Genomic DNA, 16,930 nt, shown 5'->3' with positions numbered 1-16,930 from the left:
CTATTTTGTAAAACAAGATAATTGGTTACTTTTAATCATTCAAAAAAATAGAATGAGAAGTCTAAGATAATCTTTCATTCAGTTTCCTTGAAGATAATTGCCTTGCAGCATACCAACCTCTCCAATTTTAGACAGTTACATTTTGAGCATTTTTTTCTGATTTCCTCTGCCTTTAAACAAGCATTTTTCCTGATTTCAGTTAATTTTAACTAGAACCCAGCTGTGAAACCTAACAAGGCTGTGAAGACAATGCTTACTGAAGCATATTATTCAAAGAGCCTGAAATAAGAAATGTTGCAAGTTTTTTTTCATTCTGCCACATCTTGTTAGTTGTTTCCAAAGTACCCTGTCATTCTCCCACCTGATTTGTTTTATTAACTCAAATAAATCATTCAACCACAAAGAAAAGAATTCAATGTTAAAAAATGGATTTAATTTAATCCTTTAAAGACCAATTACACCACTGCCATAATAACGAGTGAGCACCACAGGAGAGCACTGACAACCCGAGTCAAGATGATTAATTAAGACAATTCCTTGTGTCATAATATGGACTGCTTAACGTGATTGCGCAGACGATGACAATGCAAATAGAGGGATTTGGGGAGAAAAGCTTCTTTTTAATTTAAAAGCTAACACTTTCCATTGGCATCACAATGATGGAGAAGGTGGTTTGAAGGAAAAGGAAATAAATTGAAGTAGCAATTCAAAGAAATTGAAAATCAAGCATAAATTCACTTTGCTAAGGAAGGATATTGCTGTTTGCTGAAAGAAGGTAAAATTGAAAGACAAAGAACAAGTGGTATCTTTCTGTTTATGAATGACCAGCATGCAGGCTTTCTAGTGATTGCATTAAATTAATATTAGGTGAAACAGATAACATAGATAAGCAACACGTTCTGCTGTAAACAGCTGAAAATAGAATCTTTGTAGTTTTTTAGAGATCTTAATTGTTTAGGCTTAGGCATTGCATGTCATATGGCAATTTGAGGGAAAGGTTTGGTTTGTTCATGTTACAGATTCCTGCAAAAGTTTCAGAGAAACAACCTATCCACACATTAAACAAGACCTTGTATTTTCTTTCCACTGAAATCTATATAAATTTGACAGTGTCACAACCGTCTTGAACAAACCTGCTGCACTGCAGAGGTACTTTAAATATGAAGTGTCTGGTCTGGATGTATTCTTTTCTGTAAAATACTCATGGTAGAAGAAAAATAAGTTGGTTTTGAATAGTAAAGATTTGAAGAACAAGAGTAGGTTAAAAGTTTTATAGCAAGGGTGTCAAGAGGCATAATGAGATGGGAACGGAAACTAAGCCTTAAGCCTGACCATTGACTTTCAGCTTTCAAGATATTTTTGAAGCCCATTAGCAAAGAGCATACCTTTTTCTTGCTTAGAAAACAGGTCCTTAGATAATAGGACCATTTTAAGGTTAATGTAGAAAAATATCTTTTTTTTTTTTTTTAACTGAAGATTAACTTATAACCTAAAGGGAAAAAAGAAAATGCAAACTCAATTGCTTGGACTTTAAGAAAAGTCAAAATTAATGTTGACTGCTTGAACCTAAATTTCCTTCCTTCAATATGAGTATTATAATTCTTAGCTGTGTGTGCTCTTTTCCTGAAGAACACCTGATTTTTTTTATTTATCGGGGAGAGTCATTATAGCAGAATGAAATGAGGAAGCCGGCTCTATGGTGTAATTATAAGAAGCAAGGAACAGACTTCCAAAAGATGAAGGATGGATATTTTTGTTGCTAAAAGTTTTGACAGATTGTCTCTGAAGAGGTACAGCAGCTATTTGAGAGATTACCTCTGCCAACCCTATACTTTGTCAGGAGTTGCAATCCCAGTGGTAGACTTATTAGAAAATATCATGGCTCTTTACTCTGACTGTTTTTGAGCAAAATCCAGGATGTTAGCTTAACCACAGTGAAGCTGTGTATGCAATTAGATGTCTTGAATTTGCACAGAAATAGCAAATGCAAGTACGTCTCTTTTTCAGCCAGCATTTTTGCTGCAGCCATAATAATCATGAGCAGAAGGAAAATAACAAATACTATGGGACACAGATATGATGTCTTAGACCTCTGAAGCTGCTTGCTAAGTAAATGGGGGGGGGGGGGGGGAGGGGGGCGTCAAGCCCTGATGCAGCTAAATATATATATGTTTAGACTTGTAAAAAAGGACTAATAAAGCCAGATTTTATAAAGAGAAATTTTTCATTTAGCAGTAATTAGGATGCTACTATAGCGATTGTCACTGAAAATCTTAGTGGAAAAAAATAAATCTGTGGTAAGGATTTAAGCTGACTTGCAGACAGTAATGGTTTGATAAGAAACTTGAGTGTAAGAAGAAGGTACCTCTTAATTTTTCATTACCAATTTTGTACAGAGAAACAGGGTCTGGTAGGAATAACATGTTTAAAAATACTGTTAATAGGACATACACAGTGGGGCTAACTATGGAACCAGTAACTATAATTCTACCACTTTTTTGTTTAGCTTCTGAGCACTAGATAAAGATTAAAAAAAAAAAACTAAACATAACTAGAATTCTAGACTTCACAGTAATAGTTTTGTATTTTCTGAATGAGACATTATTAGAGTTCAAAAACAACTAGTTCTAACATGACTATGCATAGTGTTTACAACAGCTTTAACTTACTAATAAAAATTGAAGCACTTAAAATACTTTGGCATTTTGAAAAGCAAATGATATAGTGATTAAGTTTTAACAATGTGTATCATCTCGGAACAGCACAACCAGAAGAATAACAAGCTGATTATATAAAAATGCCAATAACTAAAAAACTATGTTGAAACTTGAGGAATACCTGGAGTAACTAATGGACAAGTACGTTGGTCTCTAGGAATGAATAGGGCACGTAGCAGAAAATGGAAGATGATCACACCAGAAGAAGCTGTTTTGAGGACTAACAGCATGCTCTTACAGTGTATTCTTACTCTGAAGAGATCTTATGCAACGTGCTTGTTGTACTTGTTGTCTATAAAGTACCGTTAAAAAAAAAAAAAGTCAACTCAATATATTCAGGCCTGGATTACTAACAAGTAAAAATTAATAGTTAACTCTTTCCTCTTTTCTGAGCTTGTAAAATGCCTTTTTGGTAAATTTCTGTAATTACCTTGCCTGGAATAAACCCATTTCCTAGCACTCTGCTTGGTACATAAGCAGTAGGTATTCTGTCGCTTTACTTGTGTGTCTTACTGACCTGCTCCCTGGGTGTGGAACCACTTCCCCTAATGGAAGAGGAAAGCAGAAATCAAAGTCATTTGAAACAGGTCATATATTTCAGTAATTGTTAGCTTAAGGACAAAATAATAACAGCAACAAAAAACCTCTTGAAGTCACTAGCATTACGAAAGCATTCTTGCATGGACCATTAGTGAGAGGTCAGCTTTTATAGACTAATGCAGTGATAAAGGAGGGTTTTATTTCAGTAGGGTGTCAAATGCTAAATATGACTATTGAGATTGGTAAAACACAGCTAACAGTTTAACCGTTGCTAAACAAGTGGAAGAAATAAAGGGACAATGTGAAGGCTTGTTTCAGTTTGTGAAGAGAGAGATCCTCATTGTATGATGCAGCAGAGCTTTTTCTTTACATTTTGTTTTTCTCTCCACCCCAATCATTAGTTATATTTGTAGCATAGCAGTGGAGCCCAATTTGGATGCAAAGGTGATTGAGTGGTTTTCTAGTCAAAGTTAACAAAGAGTTAAATTGAAAGAACTTTGGTAAAACTGTTTTTTTAGGTATAATTGAATGAAAAAGAAAAAGCTCTTCATATAGCAGAATCTTTCAAGTAAAGTTGTGTTTGTAAAGAAAAATGTTTTTCTGTGATGGAACAGAAATCATATGTTTACAATAAACACACATCTATCTATATACACTGAACTACATATATATTTGCGTTTTCTAACAAACCACAGTGACAAATGTTGCAGAAAACTTTGTATTGTGACTGAATTTGTAATGACACGTATATTTAGAATAGATACACAGCTGCACTTTGAGAGGTTGAATTGGATTGCAGAATGAGATAAAAATGGCATTCAGTTATTTCTTGTGAGAGAACCTAATAGACTGCAGGTAATGAACGAGTGATATGAGTCTTACAGCACAGAACCAGTACGCCAGCATAGCGTTCCTAAATGCTACATGTAGTACAGGACGTATAGCCCCTTTTTTGTGAAATGTAAAAACAAAACCATGCTTTTGAGCTGTGATTGGGCAGCCCCAATACCCTGCTGTTGTTCTGAATGCTTCTTCTGTTTTCAGCTGTTTTTTTTCTATTTTTCATTCTGTTCTAAACTCTTGCATGATACTGTTATAAGTAAGTCTTGTAGCATTTTACCTCAGGTGAATTGTTGATGTCAAGGTATAATTGGTCAAGAGTCAATAAATCAAGAAATTGAAAATCTGTTTAGATCACAGAAATTAAATTTGGTAACTCGTTGATTTAGCAACAGTTAGTCTTTTGCATGTTAAGAATTACATGTTTATGCTTTACTCTGAACTATAAAACAACAAATATTTTCCATGTCCTACTTCTCACAACATCTGCAGAATATGCTCACTGTGAAAAGTATAACTTGTGTCTGTCAATACAGGAGTTGTAACATTGAACACTTTTTGAAAACCTTACTATATTTTAGACAGAACAGCAGCACAACGTCACCCATCTCCAGTACGTTGCTTGGCCTGATCATGGTGTTCCTGATGACTCCATGGACTTCTTGGAGTTTGTGACCTGTATGAGACCAAAGAGAGTGGAGAATGAGCCGGTCCTTGTTCACTGCAGGTACTTGTGTTTTAAAATTCTGATTACAGATTTGGTTCAGCCTTTGAACAAGCATTTACTTTGAAAAGTGTCTGAAAGGCAGCAGATAGCTTGAATTAGATGAAAATGCTAAGACTATGCTATACCAAAACAAGGTGTTTTTTTTCTCTTCATTTCTCCTACAATTTTTTGGTGAAACTGCTTAGTTACGTAAGTATCGCAGAGCTGATAATCTGTAATGTAAGTTGTTCTCCATTTTTATCCTCCACCAAGCCTGTAAACTCATCGTGAATGGTACTGAAAAGTTTTTCTGTGGATAAAGAACCTGTCAAAAATCAGTCATTTAGCTCTTACCTTTTTAGTCAAAAATATAAAATCAGTACATGTAGATTATTATCAGTTATAACAGTTAAAAATCATTTACTTTGTGTTCGGGTTTTAAATTTTTTTATACAAAAACTATTTTCTTAGTAATCAATGGCAAGAAATGTTACTGAAGTTGCTTTAGAGATAGGCTTTGTGCACTGCTCTAATCATAGAAAGGTCTTTCTGTAATTTTGTAAGGCTATTTAGCATCATAATATTGTGATAAGAATCTGATGTATTGCAAAATCCTAATTTTATTGACTATTTTTCTACTATATTTCACAGTGCTGGAATCGGTCGCACTGGTGTACTGGTCACTATGGAAACAGCCATGTGCTTAATTGAAAGAAACCAACCTGTTTATCCACTGGATATTGTACGAAAAATGCGAGACCAGCGAGCTATGATGGTGCAAACATCAGTAAGTGATGGATGGAGAAGGAAGCCTCATTTTCTGTATATTGCACTTGTTCGGTTTTAAAAGAGATGCAAGGTGTTAAATGACCTGGTCCTATGAGTCTTCAGTTGCCGTTATATTTCATGCTTCCTACATTTAACATATCTTAACACAATGAAAAAGGCTGCTTTACTTGTTAGGTGTGTAGTTAACTGTTTTTAAATATTTCTTACCTTGCAGTTAAAAGGTGATTAATTTTTATACCTTGCAAGTAGTTAGAATACAGAACGTCACCTACCAAATCATGTGTTTATATTCCTTCATCTAAATTCTATGCAAAAGCTAAAATAATTTCTTGGTTTTCATTCTTTGTACAAAGCCTCATAGGTCATTGTTAAACTGAAGGTAAAATTAAAGGGTTTGTGCTACAATTTGTAGAGGGAGTAGAAATTTGATAGGAACAACATATGCATCTTTTTCAATTGTGCTGCTACTCCAGTTTAGGAGAAACAAAGGGCAAGAATGAAATTCAGGAAAAGCTAGGGTAATATCAATAACTGAAATATGAAAATAAGAGGTGATTTTCTTTTTAAGATGGAGATGGTTTGATAACAATTTGAGATCATGAGGACAATTCTGCTAGCTATGAAAACACACTTCTTGATGTTAGAGATGAGGGATGGGAGGCTCCACTTCCTTGTATAGAAGTTGAATAACTGAATATTAAGTATGCGTTATCTAAAAGAGCTAAATGCCCTACAGCAAATCAAAGTAAAGTGGTCTAGACCAACAAAGTCAGCAGTTAATTCTTTTTTTCTTTTTTTTTTTTTTTTAAGAAAAAAAAGAAGAGCTTTGGTTTCCACTTGAACAGGGGAATCCCAAAATCACAGAATGTTTAAGGTTGGAAGGGACCTGATCCAGGGGGTTTGCCCAGTTATAGCAGTCTGGCCTGAAGCATGTTCAGGAGCTCATTAGAGACTGTATATGTACTCCAGCTCTGCGAAGATGATATACATAGCCAGATGCATGTTGTGAGTTAAGATCAGGGCATACTCAGTAAGAATGGACTTAGCAGAGCTATTAACACATCAGTTTAGTGTCTGCTGTTAATCATGCAAAAGCTGTAGTTTCTCAAAGATCTGTAATTTGGTTATCAGGAACAGGAAAACAAAAGCTTCAATCAGTATAATAATGCTACAATAAAAATTGTATAGCTGTATGGCCTTCCATTTTGGGGGGGGGGGGGGGGGGGCGAGGAAGCACTATATTCCATTAAAGAGAAATTAGATATATTAAACGAGGTAGAAAGTAGTGCTTTTAGGACGTACATAAGAACTAGTTACCAACTGAACAGTAGGAATACAGGCAACAGATAACAGCAAAGAAAACAAGTAGTCAGAGCCTGAGTCAGAGGAAGCAATGCTGAAGTGTTCATTCATATTTGTTCAACAACTTGATCATACAAAGGAGTTAACAGAAGTATTGAACAGCACTAAATATCACAGTTGACTTGTTCAGGCAGTAAAAATATGCAAATGAAAATAAGAGAAAAGTCAAGGTAATTAAGAAATAAAGACAAAAGAGCAAAGTGATATTGGAGGTGGGAGTAATTGACTGAAGGGTTGAAAGAAAAGGCAAGAAAATTGAGATGCAGAAAATGAATTTCTATCTCCAAGTTTTCTTTAAGCTTTTCTGTGCTTAAGAGAAAATGTATTGGACATGTATGGACAAGAATAAAGTTCATAACTACTGGTATTGAAATGCAACGTGAGGTCCTTCACAGTGTGAGCATCGTGCTTTAGTCCTGTCCTGTGGGAGATACTGGGGGAATGTTTCCATATCCTCCTGGAGAGTTGATGAGAGCTGATGTAAAAGGGCAGCTGGGAGAACGTTTCAAATATATAAAAAGGGATTCAGAAAACATGAAGTTGTGCTTCTCCTAATATGACATTGAGATTTTGAGAGAGGTGCTCATTAAGGGGTTTGCAAGAGTAGTCGAAAGTTCTTTCAGAGGAGAGGTATCCTTTCATCCTTGTGAATTCGTTTAAATTTCCATTATCTTGTGTTCTCAGGATTGTGTTAATCGTAAATATTTATTCTGCCTATATGGATTTTTAGTTGCGTTATCAGTCTTATTGTAATGTCAACTTGTATCACTTTTCAGAAAGAAGCTCACAGGCAAATTGCTTTTAAGAAATAAGTACATTGAGACATCATGGAAAATCAGGCTTTGTAATAGTATAATTCAGAAAGCAAACGTCTAATTTGTGAATGCCTTATAAAAACTAAATAAGCTCAAAATGTTGAGGGACAAAAAAATTAATGTGCCTGCTGCTTTTCAAAAAATACTCATTCCAAAGGTTTTGATCACTTTCTGCTATGACAGGAGATGATGTGTGGCTCGATTACAAATTTAAAATCGAGCAACTATACCTTCTGCAATAGTGTAGCCAAAAAAAAAAAAACCACAAGTTTTAGTAAGGTATTGTGGACTCTATCAATATATCCTACATGATAACTCTAAATGCATTTTTGGTTATGTAACTGAAATGTGTCCAGTAATATCTAACAGCAAGATTGGCAAGATTAGAATACTTGTAATTACCAGATAACAGTACAAAAATATTTAGGTGAAATTTATAAAAGGTTTAAATATCTAGTTGGACTAAATTCAGAACAAACATGAAAATTTACATAGCTTTTACAAATAAATTATATTCTCTGGGATTTAAGGTTGTTCTTTTAAATTTGGGTATTGGGTTTTCCTTAGTGTGAGACTTGTAATGTTTCTCATTGAAACAAGTAAATGTTCCCTTTGTGTCCTGTGAATGCAACCAAGGGAGCTGGATTTTCTCCTTCTGTCTTTGTACCTCCTCTCCTGCCATTGTCCAGGAGAAAAGGAAGCAGTGAGACTGTTAACAGTATTAAATAATAACCGTATAATCAGGAGTTTTAACTAATCCACCAAAAATGTTTTTTTTTTCTTTTACAGAGTCAGTACAAATTTGTTTGTGAAGCTATTCTTCGTGTTTACAAAGAAGGTTTGATTCGACCACTGGATTCCAGTTAGCACAGCAGTGAAGGATGAAACTATTTTCCCCTAAAAAGACTGCTTTTTAAGTAAAGCAGAGGCTTGTTTCTCAAAGCAACTAGAATGGACTAGAAGCCCCTGGGAAGACAGATGAGCACATTTGAACAGTGGCACTTTAAATTTGTCAAGAAAATTGCTATATCGTGTACAGTATAAAGAAATCGTGTAGATAAATGAGAGCAATTGTGTGTAATATGCTTTATTTACATAAGCACCATAAACAATCATGGAAACCTTAATACATATCTTATCTTTCACTGCCTTAAAACACCCCTTTCTTTGGAAGGTACAAAAGTCCTTGGGTTTCTTCTGAAAATACAAAAGAAAAACTACTAGTATTGAAATTATTCAGTTTAAGAAGGTATTTAGTATCTTTGTATTGTATGGAAGTTCACTGAAGGTGAATTTGTAGCGTTCTTATTGGGACACTAAATATTCGTGAGAACGTAACCTTAACTTTAAAAGGCTGATGAAAATCTTCAAAGGCTAATGCATAACTACTGTACGTCAAGAGCTGGATAAATTAGGTATTCAGTTTCCATAAATCTATTAGTATGCCAGCTGTTATAATATGCTGTATCACTGCTTGTAATGTGCAAAATGATGCTGCACTTATACAGGTGGTACAGTCTGCATCTTTTCTTGATCAGTTTTACTTGCGGTTTATCCTTTCAACAGTGACCTACTTCTTAGTGTTAGCTATTGTATTTCTTTTCTTTCTGTTTCAACTGTCCTCCTTGACACTTGTTTTTCATTGCTGTTTCCGTATGTGGACTGAAAACATATTAACCTAAAATGAGATTTTATTCTCTTTCACCTTTGTTTCCATGTGTATTATGAGTTCTCAGATGTAAATGTGGATTAATGTTGCACACAAGTACTAGACTTTTGACTTGCTGTATATGCAAAGTAGTCTAATCCAATACTGGAAGAAAAATTACTACTGAACCCATCAAATATGTTGCTGCTAATTCAAGGTGTGAAGCTTACAAGGGCATGGGTGTTGCTAGTGTTCAGATGGTGATAAAACATAGACTTGCTGCCCTTCAGCAAAAACTGTACTCTTATCCAGTGAAACACAATTCTCTGTTGCAAGAGTTCTGTGGATTTACTGTGTTTCTTGCTTTATGGAAATGCAGCTAAATTCACATGAAGATTGACATAGAAAGAGAGAATGAGTTTGTACATTGCTAAATAATTCACCCTAAGGTACACTGGTCTCCATTTCATTTCAAATGGGAAAATTGGACTTTCTGAACAATATAACCACATTTATATGATGTTAATTTATTTTGTGTGTGCTTTTTGATTACCCTGAGATAGTTCTTCATTTCTGAATGGTGTTAAAAAAAAAATAATAATAATCTAAGGGGCTCTTTAAAACTATGTTATTTAAAAGATTAGTCCTAAAAAAGGAAAAACATTTGAGGCATATTAGCCAGATGTTTATATGTATATAGAAGGGAAAATTAGACAATTCGCTTTTTAGAGATATATATATTACACATACACAAACTTTCAGATATATTTTAGAACTATGGTTTGTATTATGGATATTGTCATATATCTGGCGTTTCATTCTAGAAACTGCCATGGCTGTACAATATGCATCTTTCATGTTACCAGAAGGTTGTGTTTGTTGGTGTTTTTTTTTGTTTGTTTTGTTTTGTTTGTTTGGGTTTTTTTCCCCCAGGATGACTGAAAAGTGAATGTAGTATGTGCTAAATTGCTAACCCTGGTCTCCTGTAGGCCTAGTCCTTTCTTCCAGGTTACATTATTAGTTATAAGTAGAGAAAAGAAGATACCTGGTTACTATTTATTGATCAAAAGAGAGCTTTTTGGTTGGAACGCACAGGGTCATTGGCAACACAGAAATCTTCTTGACTTTGGAGGTTAAAGTGCGAATAAATTTGTATTCGTTCTTATATATTGCATTCCAGATTTTACCTTTGCTAAAGTTTTTATAGTGCACTGGGTTTTTAAACTCCTACTTGACTGGGCACAGATTAGAAGGCAGGAGACTAACTCTGGTTCACTCTTCACTTGCTAAACTGCATCAGGTCACTCAATCCATCTGTGGCATCAAATGTGGAATACTTCTGGACCTGCACATTTTGCTTGGGAAGCTTTTTTTGAAAAATGCATGTGGAAAGTTGTTGTACAAGCTGTCTGCGGTTGTTTGGAGAACACTGAGGAGTGAGAAAACGTGAGTAGTGGGCACTGAAGAACCTGTGCTTGCCGGCTAGTTTTTAACAAAAGCTCTCTTTTGTTGTAATGTATGTGCCTTTCTGTTAAAACATCTTGTTCTCAAGTTGTGCTGTGACCAGATCTCAGAGTTGTTGCTTGCAGGTGGCATGACTTGTAATTAATAGTTTGTCAAGAAGTGAAAAAGGCACAGGAAAAAAAAGGCAAGAGAATAAATAGTAAGAAAATATTTAGAGCATCTCTGTGACATTTGTTTCTTTCATAGAAGTAATTGATTACTTACCGCTTGTGTTCAAGGTTAATGACATATTCCTATCACTATTTATGTTACTTCATGTTGAATATATATTTACCAAAACTTGGTAAATTTCTTCAGTATGTAACTCCAGCCTTAAGATACATGGTATGGGTTTGACTTGTGTTAGTGTGTGTGTTTTTATTTGATGATGGTCGTATCATGACAACTGCTGCTCTTGTTCTGGTAAAGTTAGATGGTTTCAGTAATAGCATTCTTGAACTCTTACTTGGATTTTAATAACTTGAAATTTCTAGCCACTGATACTCTGCTTAAAGCTATAAAAACAGTAATCTCTGTATTATTTGATTTTTTTTTTGTAAAACCACAGAGCAAATATTAACTACACAATTATCTTGTGCATTGTGTCCATCTTTATTTCAGTCTTGCTGGGTTTTGCACATGTACCTGTAGGGTCCTTATGGGAGAATGAAGGGGTTTTTATCTTCTCTCTGTACTGTGTGATGACTTTGCACTGAACAACGTATGCCTTAGATTTGGTCTTGCAACCTAAGGATAATTATGAAACCATCATCTTAACTGCTGGCTTTTGTTTCTGAAAGAACTAGAAAATTAAAAAGGCACAGAGATGCTTGATTTTTCTTGTAAGAGCTTTAACTGCTAACACACAAAACGTTTGACTGTGCCAGGCAATCGACAAATAGCAGAAAATGCTGTGAAGTCAAGATTCTATATAATCTTCCTGAACTTTTTAACCTTGTGGGTTTTTTTTTTGTTTTTTTTTTTTTTGCCTGTGCCTGTGTGAGCACGACAATAAGCATTCAAAATTTCTAGCATGGTGGAGGATGAGGGGGGAAAACCTTTGAGATTTTCACCACTGTGAAATACACTAACATGAATTCCTCAGAATTAAACATATTTTGACTAAGTGGCTTAATATTTGATACAGAAATAACTAAAATGCCTATTCAGTGTGTCTTCAAGAATATTAAAAGGGAGCACGTCTGAGATAGAGGTGGGAGGGAGAGATCTTACTGTTGAAAATGAGAAAAAATAGAGCCATAAGCCATGAATGCCCTTTGTGTAATAGGATGTATAAAATACAAATCATTAAAATACAACCAAACCTTGAATAGTGGTATTTTACACCAAAAATAATAATAATAATAATGTTTTTTAATCCAGGATTTTGCTCTCTGTAATCTTGTCTTTAGATGTTGGTACTAAGTTACATTCAATCAAAATATACCTAAGAGTTCAGCAATACCTTTTAATGCACACTCTCTTTCTTTCTTTAACAGATGGTTTTCTTTTCTTCCCTCCTTTTCTACTATACAATACTTGGTTTTAAATAAATAAATAAATCTAAAGAACTGTAGCTTTGAAATATGTAATGAATTGTGCATTTGCTTTATTACAAGCATAATACTGTTTTACAAGACAAGATCCTCCTTGTAGATAGTGTTCTTAGGTGTCAGACTGAATGCATAAATGGTCCACTGGTTGAAAATAGACATGGTGTGGCTCATTTTCAATCAATTAAAATTTAAGCATTGTTACTTCACTGAAAACAGCTTTATTGTCATATCCTTAAATGTAACATTTAGGTGCAAATTTATTTTATTCATTCATACAAAGCTTTTCCAGAGTGCACGCTGGGAAGTGTTTGTGCTTCAGTTGGTAACCTGCAATTAGTCTACTTGGTTAAAAGCATTTATGAATTGAAACTATACAGAAGGTAAAGTTGTGTCATGAAGCACATTGTTCAAAGGCAGTTGAAAGCCAAGTGAATGATTAATTCATTATATAAAGCATAATGTTTTGATTAAATGAATTCTCATGCATTTAAGTTCTGACACTGATAGTGTTAAGCCATCTCAGATTACTGTCTATTTTAACAATAGCATTATATTAACAGTTTAAATATAGCAATTTAATGAAATATGGGTTAGTTTTAGTGTACTTTAAAAATATTTAATGTTTCAGTTGTTCAGTAGCTGTACAATCTTCAAACAACAGTATTCTCAATCACTATAACTTGCCTTAAGAGGGAGAAAAAAATCTTGTAATGCAAGGGAATGACTAGCGGGTGACTTTCGATGGACTTCATTTTTCAGCTCAGACTAACCCTGTCACTGTAGTGCTCTGATTTGACCATTGGTAAAGAGCGATGGTTAAGGACCATGAATGTAATGGAAAAAAACAAATTCTGTAGACTGCTGACACTGTTAAGTTTGGGCTATAGTTAAGACACTGGTAGCTATTCTTTTTTTTTTTTTTTAATAGTTTCAAGTTCACCTTGGGAGGCAACTCCAGGAATGGGAGGCAGAATGTACCTTTTTAGACCTCTCAGATTTTGTTGCAGACTACTTGGATAAGAGTCTTAGGCGGCATGCTCTTTTGAGCTTAGCTGCAGTTTCTGAATCTTCAATGAAATTTGTGTTTAAAATATTAAAGCATTGCCTTTAATGAAACACTTCAGTTTACCGTTAGTTCCTCAGTTACTTTCTTGGCTTTCATGATATAATTTCTTGACTTGTCATTGTTTTACCTTATCAGATACTTTCAAGTTTGTCACAACTGTAAAACTGTAGGGAATGTCTTGTTCAGGGCAGATAAGATTTGTATTTTTATTTTTTTAAAAAGGGAAGAAAATGTTTTAAACAGCTACAGTAAGGATGGGAAATGCAATTTTTCCCCCTTTATGGAATCATTTTCTGTATACTAATTGCATTATTTCTGTTGGAACAATTTCTTTAGGAAAAAGCTCTACTGTTGGGTTTTCATTTTTGTCAAACTGATCCAGAAAAGAATTCTAAGGTGAATATTTTCCTCACTTACTGCTGTTTTTAAATAACATTAAACAAAATTGAAATCTTTCCGTTATAAAAAAAAAGATGTTCACTGCTTTCAATTAGTGTCTTTTTCTGTGATATACATGGAACTTGTATGGGGCTGGGTAACTAGTGAGTTTGCCACGCATGCAAAGAGGAAATATGTTTTGCTAGATCAATTAAAGCCATTATCAACATCAATTACCAACTGAAGCCAGTCTGTCATCATATTTCTATCAGCTGTTTCTTGATAGGAAGCCTTTGGAGCTTGCTCTCCAGACATCAGGAAGTCATCTTGTGTTAAACTAAAATAGACGTGTTTTTTTTTTTCTTTGTTTGTTTTTGTGTTTGGTGTTTTGTTTTGTTTTTTCAAAAAGAGAAAATACCAGTAAAACGTGAGGTAGGGCTATTTATTAAATTACGTACAAAACACACTTATACAAAAAAAAAAAAAAGGCAAGCTGATTGATGGTAACTGTTGAGTTATTCTTCATCAGTGCCCCACTATTTCAGAGCTTAGCATATATGAATGAAAACGTGGTATAACTGATGCTTTCTTATCTTTTATAGAAATCAAGTGAATGTATGTAGAAATTGGGTGGGGAATTGGTATGTGTGCTCAAATATAAATATATTTCAAATCCAGATTTTGCAACATAAATGTCAAGTATCAATGCTCATATTCCAGAGGGCTGTGCGGCGAGTACTAAATGTAATTTATTTAGGTTTTCACGCTTCATTGTGTAACCTTAACAGAGGAGATGTAAGATAAATAAAAGGGACAGTCCTATCAAGGCTTGAAGTTGTTGGGCATTCATAACAACAAATGATGTATTGTTTAAAACTGACCTTTGTTGCAACAAAGAGGGGAATGTGCTTAATAGTGTTTTAGTAAATTACATAAAATCTGGGAAAGCTGAAGTACAAGCAAGCTTTGTACAAGATTCCACTATTCTAGTCATTAAGTTTGTATTTTCTTATGTGTTCAGCTAATGTTTTTTGTCTGAGATGTAGAAAAGCCTTGAAAGGTAATATTCATTCAGTGATACAGCTGTTTTTATTATTTTTTTTGTCAGTGGATGTTTCTGTACCACTCTTTAGTTTCTTCTTCTGAGATCTTAGGTGCCAGTGCATTAAAGGAATAAAAGAATGTATCTGATGTATTTGGAAGGTAAGGAAAGAGTTTATTTTGTATCCCAAGCTGTGCTTTTCTTTAAAATCATTTGAAATGTAAATTCATGTTGATATTGCAAAGCCTAATTTATTGATAAAGATGTAGACACCTCCTGAAATGAATGTATCTTTTTTATTATTATTTTTATAGGAATAAAGTATTGGTTAATGTTTCCAGTATAGTTTTCTTGGGGTTTGGAACTGTTCTGAACAAAACTATTACAGCCACCATTTTATGCTTATTGGTTAAAGGCTAATGGTGAAATAAAGCATTTTTGTTTATATGGCTTTACTGTGGCTTTATTGATGAAATCATTGAGTTGTATGAAAAAGTTAATTTTTAAATGCCTTTTAAAAATCACACATGGCTGTAGCTTGAATTTTATCTAAGCAAGCAAGCTGGTATGGGAAGTGTCTGCTCCATAAAGAGTAATTTTTTTATAAAAAGCTTGCTGGAGAAGTAAAGCAACCAGCAAGCCTAAAATTTGCAGGACTATTCCCCTTTCAAAAAAAAAATTAATTAGAATTATCTTGATTAATTAAACCTATAAGCCTTTGTACTCATGACATATATGGCCGCATACACAAGTGTTTGAAAGTAGATTTTATTTAACTTTTTTTTTGCCGCTGCCTATAAAATGTGTAGATGGGATTTCCCATCCGTCACAGTACTCCCAGAGTCATCTGAGTAGCTGTATGTCCTATACCTGCTGTTACTCTGGGCTTCTTGTCATGTTTTCACAGCAAAGCAGAGACTAGTGAAGCTGTTCTTGAATTATTTTCCTTTGTGTGTGTGTGTATGTAAAACATAAGTTTATAGGTTTCAAACCAGAAAATACACTGAAGACTGAACCCAACACTACCAGATGGATCGAGCATTGACCTTTAAATGTTTGGGATTTGGTTAAGAACTGGAATAGCAGTTAGTAAGCACTTTTTGCTATTGGCAGGAGATGGCTCTGCCTACTAGTCTTTTTTAAACTTGAGACCAGATTCTAATCCTTCAGAATGATTGCTGAGCACCCTGATGAAGCTACAAATTCAATGAAATCTTGGTGAGAGAAAGTACAAGGCCAAAACGAGCCATGTGGGCAGCTGGGCCATAGAATATACGTAAGGTTGGAATCTCTTACAGGTGCAGAGCAAACTATACAATGTTGGAGGTTTTGCTGAAAATCCACATGAAACAGCTTACAGAAAGAGGTGGCAGTGTCTTCACTACGTGTTAGCAGGATAGGACATGGAAGAGCCTTTTGGAGGATATTTAAGGCAGAAGTAGATGTATGCATGCTTCACTTGCTTGTATACTTGACTCCAAACCCAGAATTGTGTTGTCAAGGCTTGCCCTGAGCTTTTAGACTGTTCTCATTTAAAACTAAGTATTGAACTGTTGCTCCTTGCAAACTACAAAGCAATAACTTGTCTGAGTATGTGGATCCTCAGCTCTGATATGAGTAGCTCCGATCGTGCATGTTCAGAAGCATTAACATAAACATAGTGTAGCTCTTTGGATTTACGTTGATTTATACAGATTCCAAGTTATCATCTGCTCTCTGGTTTCAAAGCGGGCTAACTTAAGTATAATAATTAGCCAAAGAGGATGTAGTGACTCCAGCCTTCTGGTTACATGCCAAAAATTGAAGTGTATGTTGTTTTTGAAGCTACTTGTTGCTGTATCCAGACCAGATGCAATGTTATTTTGTGTTCAGAAAGTCGTATCTGTATTATTTTCACCTGTGCTGCTGCAATATGTATTAGTTTAAGAATTGCTATTACAAGAGAATCCACCCTCATTGCTTAAGTGT

General features: G+C 34.6%; 1 protein-coding gene across 1 annotated transcript in view; it reads left to right on the top strand.

The window, feature by feature from the left end:
* Positions 1 to 10,582, top strand: part of PTPN3 (protein tyrosine phosphatase non-receptor type 3) — a 124,166-nt gene extending 113,584 nt beyond the window's left edge. The window contains 3 exon segments of the mRNA XM_050708712.1: positions 4,679 to 4,824; positions 5,455 to 5,590; positions 8,559 to 10,582. Of these exon segments, the coding sequence (XP_050564669.1) occupies positions 4,679 to 4,824; positions 5,455 to 5,590; positions 8,559 to 8,636 (360 nt within the window). The 3' untranslated portion in view covers positions 8,637 to 10,582.
* Positions 10,583 to 16,930: the final 6,348 nt, after the last annotated feature.

This window comes from Cygnus atratus, chromosome 2 (assembly GCF_013377495.2).
Source record: "Cygnus atratus isolate AKBS03 ecotype Queensland, Australia chromosome 2, CAtr_DNAZoo_HiC_assembly, whole genome shotgun sequence".
NCBI lineage: Eukaryota > Metazoa > Chordata > Aves > Anseriformes > Anatidae > Cygnus > Cygnus atratus.
The sequence above is the reverse complement of the archived record's forward strand: the minus strand, read 5'-3'. Positions and strand labels throughout refer to the sequence as shown.